At 40.5% G+C, this 9,359-nt stretch overlaps 1 protein-coding gene across 2 annotated transcripts in view; it reads right to left on the reverse strand.

The window, feature by feature from the left end:
* The window catches only part of SMARCC1 (SWI/SNF related, matrix associated, actin dependent regulator of chromatin subfamily c member 1), a 48,889-nt gene that overhangs the window by 15,376 nt on the left and 24,154 nt on the right, over window positions 1-9,359 (reverse strand). For both annotated transcript variants that reach the window (XM_063452866.1, XM_063452865.1), the window contains exons 3-12: window positions 9,289-9,359; window positions 8,168-8,253; window positions 7,871-7,952; window positions 7,612-7,704; window positions 7,446-7,515; window positions 6,533-6,602; window positions 5,500-5,575; window positions 4,228-4,353; window positions 3,989-4,104; window positions 3,208-3,332 (exon numbers count right to left, since the gene is read on the reverse strand). In XM_063452866.1, the coding sequence (XP_063308936.1) occupies window positions 3,208-3,332; window positions 3,989-4,104; window positions 4,228-4,353; window positions 5,500-5,575; window positions 6,533-6,602; window positions 7,446-7,515; window positions 7,612-7,704; window positions 7,871-7,952; window positions 8,168-8,253; window positions 9,289-9,359 (915 nt within the window). The remainder of the gene's footprint in view (window positions 1-3,207; window positions 3,333-3,988; window positions 4,105-4,227; window positions 4,354-5,499; window positions 5,576-6,532; window positions 6,603-7,445; window positions 7,516-7,611; window positions 7,705-7,870; window positions 7,953-8,167; window positions 8,254-9,288) is intronic.

Below are 9,359 nucleotides of genomic sequence, written 5' to 3' on the forward strand. Positions count from 1 at the left end.
CTCATGGCTCATCCAGGCGATACAGGGTTCACAGACACTCAAACAACCTCAGTGAACTTCCCAACAGTAGCAGGGCCCCAAGAGGGAACACACAGCTCACACCTCCAGAATAGCAGACATTCAGCAGCCACAAGATAGGTATTGGATCAGCGCTGAGTGATCTAATAGGACTGTGAACAAATCGAAAGCTGCAACCTATGGGTATGAGGTTCCCTCTAATAGCCTCAAAGGAAAAATGGCAAAAACACAATAATAGGTCGCGCTGGATACAAATGGATGTGTAATAACAATGTAAAATAAATAAATAAAAATATAAAATATAACCAGATCAGAAAGACAAAATGAATAGGAATAAAATTATTAATATTAATATCACTTGCATACACTCTTACAGTAAGGAACGGAACAGTTATAATGAATAGTCCCAATACTTAATGGTCTGCTTGTATATTCCAATAAATAAGTGGAAGGTTTGGTATGTAGGAATTTCCAATGAAGAAAATGAGTCTTCTAATTCATGGGGTGTCTTGACTCCGTGGTATACATGGAAAGACAAAATAAAGAAAATCCAATAGTGCAAACTGAGGACCAATAAGAGCAGGGTGAATATATTTTGGAGATCAGCTGTAGCTGCAGTGGAAGCTGTGATCAGGCCACTTTGGCTTAGACAGCTGATACCTGCTAAAGAATCCTAGTGAGCACTATATTTGGTCGTTTTTTTTCCCCTTTTTTTATACCGAGGAATTACCTTCACCTTATCCCGCCAGTGGGGGGCAGACGCCACTGAATGCTTATTATACTTGAGCTAGTTTATGCTCAATAATAGGTGAGTAATATACCTCTCCTATATTCACCCTGCTCTTATTGGTCCTCAGTTTGCACTATTGGATTTTCTTTATTTTGTCTTTCCATGTATACCACGGAGTCAAGACACCCCATGAATTAGAAGACTCATTTTCTTCATTGGAAATTCCTACATACCAAGCCTTCCACTTATTTATTGGAATATACAAGCAGACCATTAAGTATTGGGACTATTCATTATAACTGTTCCGTTCCTTACTGTAAGAGTGTATGCAAGTGATATTAATATTAATAATTTTATTCCTATTCATTTTGTCTTTCTGATCTGGTTATATTTTATATTTTTATTTATTTATTTTACATTGTTATTACACATCCATTTGTATCCAGCGCGACCTATTATTATTCAGCAGCCACACCCTTCACGCTAATCCCAGACATACAAAACGAGAGAAATCTCAATGTATCTTTACTGGTAAAATATTTTATAAATAAATAAATAAATAGCCCTTAAGATAGTCTCCCTAAACGTTAAAGGGTTAAACACCCCCAACAAGCGTAGACTGATGCTACGGGACATGAAGGCTAAGGCGGTAGACATATCGCTCCTACAGGAGACACCTTCCCAGGACGGCAACCACCGCGCTGAGGGACAGGACATACCGAGGAACCTTAGGAAGAAAGCAGGGGTTGCAATTCTCATAAACAAACGCTGCCCTTTCGTACCCACATATAGCCAAGCAGACCCAGAGGGTCGCTACATGGTGGTGATTGGGACCCATCACAATATCAAACTTAGCATTATCAATATATATGCACCCAAATGAACCAGATGCCTCATTGGAAACACTCACCAAAAAACACAGAAGGGGGGTGGTGGTAGTAGGGGGGGACTTCAACGCAGTGCTGTGTCCGGCGATCGACAGGAGCAAGAAACCAGGGACCCTGAGATTCCAGGGCAGAGGGGGACAGGACAAGCTCCTCCATACCTTCTTGACTCACACTGGTCTGTTAGATGCCTGGAGACTACAACAACCCAGCATACAAGACTACATGTTTTACTCAAACCTATACAACACTTATTCTAGAACTAACTACATAGGCATGCACAAGTTGATACACTCAGAAATAAATAACATCCCCTGGTCTGATCATGCACACATCGCAATAACACTAGGGAAACTCCAATACAGCTCTAATTCGACATTGAAATTGAACTCCAATTGCTGGTGGTGCTCACCCTCAAGCCACTGCTTCTGGCCATCAGATCGGACCAACTGATTCGAGGTGTAGAAATAGCACATCAATTATTTAAAGTCGCGGCGTACGCGGACGATGTCCTTCTGACTCTTACAGACATGATAACAGGTGTTCCCAAACTTGACGCACTACTAAACAAGCATGGAGACAACGTTAATCTCTCCAAATCAGTTGTAATGACTTTCCACTTCTCGATCCCGGACACAGATGCCATCAGACAGACATGTTACTTTAAAATAGCAACAGAAGAGTTAATCCTGACAGCTGACCCTGCCGCTGTCTACAGACAATTACGTACCGTTGTTCCACACTCTCATGGGCGACCTGCAGAAGTAGATGGAGAAGCCCATCTGTTGGCTAGGGCACCTGCACTCTGAAAATACATGTCCTGCCGAAACTACTGTTCATGTTCCAGTCACTGCCAGTAATAGTTACCAGAGGAGACCTACCGTGTATGCAAAAGGCAACAGACTCATTCATATGGCAGAAAAAGCAACCCAGACTAGCCCGGTGGTCTATTGTATCATACCAGGTGGGTGGGTGGACCTCCCAGGTGGGTGGGTGGACCTCCCGCACCTGTATCATTACTATCTAGCAGCCAACGTCACTTCGATTATACATTGGCACTCACCCCCAGACTATAGGACATAGAATCCCTGCTCATGCGGGATCTACCCCAGTTCTACTTATGGGCCCCCAAAACCCAGAGGGCCATACTATGACATGTCCAGCCGTTCTCAATTCCATTGAAGCTCAAATATCCCCTAGCAATGCTACAAAACGCTATTTAGGTGGTACACGACACCAGTCAAGCAATGTCACATGAGACTGAGTCCCACTGATACATGTTGGCGTCTTTGCGAAGAAAAGGGTAGTTACATACACACGTGGTGGCACTGCCCAAAAGTAAGGGGATACTGGAGGGAAATGGAAGACGTCTAAAGTGTTACAAAGGCGATTAGAACTTGACCCCTGGGGATGCCTACTCTCCATACCCACGGAGGGCTGGCAGATTCAGTACTTTGTGCTTTTTACTCCTCTCACAGAAATGCTCTGCCACAGAATGTAGTGACCCGGAGGATTAAATAATACATATTAATGTACTTGTGTACAGAGTCTGTTTAAGGGATGTAAAACTCTTACCATTTTTTGGTAGAATGACTTCCTCCATGTTTGGGACTGGTGTGGGGTCCTCCATGTCTTTTGTCAGGTCTTCTTGCTCATCATCATCCCTCTGCCCTCTCCTCCTCCCATACAGACCACCCGGGCTAAAAACAAAAATTTCAAACGTTCAACATTAAAAGTGGAATTGTCACATCTGAGAATAGGTCATAACCTGACAGAATGGGTTGTGTGGGTTTCTTATAGATATACAAGCTTGTTTTTTTATGTTATTTCCTATCCGGTCACTCAGCATGACATGTAAACAATAACTCAGATGACTAGCAGTACAATCTGAGTATATAAAGGACCGTCCAATGTCACAGACAGGATGTTGTATTGGCAGTTTTTCAATGTTGCCAAACGTGATTAAAGTGCAGCTCCTCAGACAGATTGTCTTTGTCTCAGTTTAATAATAATAATTAAAAAAAAAATAACAGTATCCCTTTAATGTGCTGCATATTCATGGATTTAGTTTTATGGTGGATGTTCACTTTGTCGGTTTACGGAGCCATACCAAATCCAGCCCAGAACAGCCATTTCCACAGGCCAATAGGTAACAGACGGATGGGCTATCTACTCATCTAAAAACAAACTATTGAGTTTCTTTTACTATGGGGTGACTGCAACATCATTAAAAAGGAAACGAGTTGAAAAGAACACATTCACTAAAGCCGTGGCAACAGCGGCTACCAGTGATACACATCTGTCTCCATGTACCGAGTGTCAGCTTAGCCACACATTTCCTTTTATCAATACGTACCCTTTCTTGCCTGGCTTTTTTCTGGACTCTGCTGGCGTCTGTGGGGAAGGAGAGCGCTTCCTTTTCTTAGCACTAGCAAGTGACCTTCGGTCTTTCCTCTCTGGGCTTCGTACAGCCTAAATATGCAAATATTTAGGAGGGGAAAATAAATTCACACATCACCAAAAGGTAGGAAAAGACTTGAGAGTGATTTCAGGACACACACAGCTAATAATATAAACTCTTAAATCCCACGTTACCTCTTCGTTCTTTACGGAAATCCTCTGGCGGAAATTAGTTGCCTTTTTAGACTCGTCCACCTCATAGTCTTCCTCGTTCATCCACTCATTGAATATATCTGTGTCCAATATCCATTTTGCATGCACCTACAACCAACAAGAATAAATCATATGTTGTCCATAATGAAGGATTGTAGAAAGACATGTTTAAAGGAGATCCATAGCTCGACATCAATAAACATTAACATAAGTTTAAATGTTTCTTGCCCCTGCTCCAGTTTTTTCATGTTAGGTCACATGGCTTTCCACTAAGTCTATATACCTTCTGCAATGCATTCATATAAGTAAATGAATCATTCACATGTATCTTCAAACTTGCCTTCAAAGCTCTACAGGGCAGCCATTTTTAAAATCTTTTGGTTGGAAGCACCGCTTATCTGACCAAACACTAGCGTGCATGGACACCTTCTGACATCATACACAAGTGAAGGGCATCTCAAACATAAATAATGAGTAGGTTACAGACCTTCACATTGGACATGGTCTAGCAGATAAGGGGCACTTCAAAAACAGGAAACGTAAAGATGGCCACCCACACAAAGTACTAGTAAACCAGATGATTAACTTTAAAAAGTTATTAACATACATATTCTAATAGAAAGTCACCTGTGCTCTCCAAGTAGTTCAAAAGGGAGCAGCCTTTTAGTGGTAGTCCAAGTAACAGTTGGACTCTATAATACAGGTATGTTGCTTTAATTACCACCTGAACTACTTGGCACAGGCGACTACTGGAACATTGAACAGGGGTAACGCCAACCCTGACTAGTTGCACCTAAGTGGTTTCATTTAGAAGGCGTGTGCGCTCCCCTCTTTGGATCTCATTAACTTATATATAATTACAAAATATAAAAGGGCTACAACAACATTTATATTTCAGTAATAAAAATGACAGTTTTCCTTAATTATACAAATATAAGAAGGTTTTAAATAACCGTAATATCGTGTTCATACAGGTGCAGACGCTTTATAAACAAAGCATTATCTCAACATTTTCCTCTCATTGTACACGTGTACAGCATCTACATGTAGCAATTCCACATATTATAGATTTATATATTGGTGAGGAAATAGGGACACTTACACAGATTTGAAAACCCTAGACACATTTTGGTGGACGGGGGGGATTTAAAGCATCTGCACAAACAACTTGCAAACGTTAAGCTAACACTTACAATCTAATTATAAAACGGTCATAGCCACTGGAAGACTATAAATACTAACAAACAAACTTACCTTCCACGGTTTTTCTGGAATGGGTGGATCTTCTATTTCAACATCTAAATCAGTGGAGGGAATCCAGGTGTCATAGCTATAAAGAAGGTAGATGCAGGTTAAAAATCTACCAATATGATCTTGCTCAGTGTACAGGGCAGCAACAAGTGAACCACTCGTGAAAATACTGAGACCGCCAGCTTATGCTCTCGGATAATGAATTTAGTTAAAAAGGGACAATATTGGTTTAGTGGAATGGGACCATGCACTTTAGCAATATCACAGAATGGCAGAAGAGCTCTGTGCCCAAGGGAACCTGGTAACTGCAGACATCAAAAAATGGTCTGACTCCTTGCCATAGGACAGTGCCAGGGAATCACAGACCACTGTAGGTATAGTGCTTAGAGTACACATGACATTTACTGCACGTGTGTGCAATATATACACACACAAATACAGATACACACGGCACAGGCATCAAATATTTGATAGAACGTGCAAGCTGAAAGACCTCACAAAGTGCAATGGCTCCAAGGATACCATAAAAACAAAATTAAAAATCTCAGGGTATATTTAAAAGGGACGTTATAGGCACCCAGACAACTCCTATCCCCTTAGCTCTGCAATGCAAAAGCTGTTTCAAATAAACTGCAATGTTGACATTGCCTTGTTAAGACTGCCTGTAGTGGCTGTCTACCAGACAGCCACTAGAGGTGCTTTCTGCGGTTTCATTGAGTTTAACTCAGTAAAATGACACCGGACGTACTCCTGCTTTGCATGAGGACATTCAGCGCATTGCCAAACCCCATAGAAAAGCACTGGCTCAATGCTTACCTAAGGGTGAAGACCTAATGGGAGGGAGAAGGAGCATGATCAAGTGCCAAGGTCCAAATCAGTTAAGTATTTAAAGGATTATTTAAGCCTTTCGTGGTCCGGTGGGAGGCGGAGTCAGAGAGACTCTGTAGTGTTTGAAATACAGTTTTATGGTAGTCCTTTAAAGCTTGTCTTTCGCCAAAGCCATTAGTAAAGTCACACTATGGACAATCGTCATTACCTGTCTGGGTAGTATCCCCAGTGTACAAGAACCTGCTTGTCTTTTTTCATGACTGGTCTCAGCCACTCATCTGAAATTCACAGAAACAGAAAACGTTAAGACACAAGAACCAACATGAACATTACCTGGCCGACAGGGATTTAATTATATTAATATCACAATACAGTTAGAACGAAATAACACATCTATATATTTTTTTTTTTTTTTTTAAATAATTTTTTAATTTTATTTTTTAACGTATTTACATATTTTCTTTTTTATATTATATATAAATATATATATATATATAACAATAATTATATATATATTTAATCAGTATCAGTCTACGTGTAATTTGATATTAATATATATTAATAGTAAAATACACCTAGACAGTGTATGTGTGTGTATATATTAAATAATGATCTAATTATATATATATATATATATATATATATATATATATATATTTTTTTTTTACAATTATTTAATTTATTTTAATTTTATTTCCAGGCAGCAGGGGGACTAACGGTCATTACAGTTAGTCCCCCTGCTGGCATTGCTGCAGCCAGCTATCCCGGCCATGTGATTGTGAGGTCCTCGCAAGGACCTCACTCTCACATGGCCCGGGGGGGCTGAAGAGGGCAGATGTGCCGCGGGGGGCTCCCTCGGAGTCCCCCCAACCGCGATCGCCGGTGTGGGATCGCCGGCGACCGGGTAAGTAAAAAAACGGAGGGCGTACAATTACACCCGGCGGCGTTTAGAGCCGCTTAAAAAAGGACGTAATTGTACGCCCTCCGGTCTTAAGGGGTTAAACGTAAAACACTCTCTCGTAAATAACCCTGACAGAGTCCATTCACGGGTTAGCGTTTAAAATGTGAATCCTGGTCAGGCCCTGCTTTCACCGTGTTACCATTTATTGTGTCTCACTTACCTTCGTCCAGTGGGGTAGGAACAGGATACACGTGATGAGAGGCCTTCTGTTTCTCCTCAGTCACTGCTCCCTAAGGTGCAAGAACAAGGACAGACCATAAATAAAACCAATGTACTTGTATAACAAGGTATATTAACATCTCTAAAGAATGCTATGCAAGCTGTACCTGGTGACGTTTCACTATATCTTTCAGTTTATTGGCCAACTTCAGGTCGATCTCCGGCGTGAGGTAGACAGTCGGTCTGCTTAGACAGTTGTTCTAGAAGACAGTTTATTTTGAAGGAGTGCGCACTTAGTGAACAGATCTCACCATGCAACAGCAGAAATAAAGGTTAACATGATATTTGGTCATTATACACCTTGTAGCCTTGAAGTTAGTGCATGGATTATGCTATATCCTCCTAAACACGTGCAACTACAATTACCTGCATTAATGTTTTCTCAATGCTCATGAACATTTCCACATTGCGGTCCATCCGAGATGGATTCAGTAAATCGAATCTCCTCCTGGGAATAATCAAGGTAAAAGAAATAATGAAGCTCTCATGGTGGAGACACTGTACGAGTATTTTTCCATAAAACCTGCTTAGATTGCCTAAAGGGAAACTATAGTGCCAGGAAAACAAACTTGTTTCCCCTATTGTTTCCCCACACTCGGACAGTCATGATATCTGCTAATCCATATTAGCAATCATTGGACTCGAGAAGATTTTAAAACGTACCATCCTTGGTCACTTCTGTGCTTGTAAGCTGCCCCAAGTATGTGACACAGTGCGCCTCCTGCTTTGAAATCCATGAAGCATTTTACCTGCAAGGACATAAAAGGATTTTCTTTGATGTTTACACACAAAAAAAAAAAAAAAAAGACTCCTTAGAAAATACATAACTTACCAATCTTTAGAGAGAAAAACAAAGTGTCTGCAAATATCCACTTTGTTTGTACACCATTTAGATATATTAACAAAACAAATATACCATTTAAAGTAAACCCTCAGCTTCTACATACATTGCAATCCTCCATTTATGGTGTCATATAGGCCAATAAAAAGCCCAGGGGTGGAAAGGAGGCTGGTATTTTCCTGGTGTCAAGGCTATACACAAAAGCCTGTATGGCTGCACACGGTTTAGCTTGGGATGGATCAAATATTTCCCCTGATTTATGGAAGGAGATAGAGATCCAGAATCCAGATTCTAGAACAGATACTCACTTTGAATGTTTTTGGCTGGATAACAAGCAACATTTTAAACCGATTACTTCAAATCCGATCGTAAAAGGAACAATAGAACAACAGAGTGTTGAGAGACAATAGAAACTTCTAAATATTAATAACTACTTGGATTTCACTTTGGAACAACCTGCATCAGAATGAATGATGTACGACTGTACTAGGATTGTTTTGAATGGGAGTTTGTTTGAATGTAATAAGTGATGAATATATGTATTTGAACAAAATGTTGTTAATGTGTAATTTTAAATATCTAAATAAAGATGTATAAATTAAAAAAAAAATGAATAAAAACGCATGGCAAGTGCTAAAAAGACCTTGGTGACAAACGTGTTGCATCTCAAAACAGGCTTGGTTCTTAAGGCGTTAAAATGGTTATGGTGTATAGATCATGCTCTTGCAGTCTCACTGCTCAATTCTCTGCCTTTTAGGAGTTTAAACACTCTCCTTAGCCAGTCCTGGTCACACCTGCCAATGACTGTTCAAACCCATTTTGGAACAGTGCGTTTATTTCAATCAGCGATCAGTCCCATAATGAGATTTATGTTACAGGTAGGTGCAGTCCAGGTACATCAATACAGGCTCTGAACACAGACTGTCACTATCTAAACACTCACAGGCAGTTTGGTGAAGGCAGGGTTGGTTACTTGTCTTCCAAAGGCTTCCTCCTGGAACTGTAGAAGCTGGG

Source organism: Pelobates fuscus, chromosome 4, assembly GCF_036172605.1.
Source record: "Pelobates fuscus isolate aPelFus1 chromosome 4, aPelFus1.pri, whole genome shotgun sequence".
Classification (NCBI taxonomy): domain Eukaryota; kingdom Metazoa; phylum Chordata; class Amphibia; order Anura; family Pelobatidae; genus Pelobates; species Pelobates fuscus.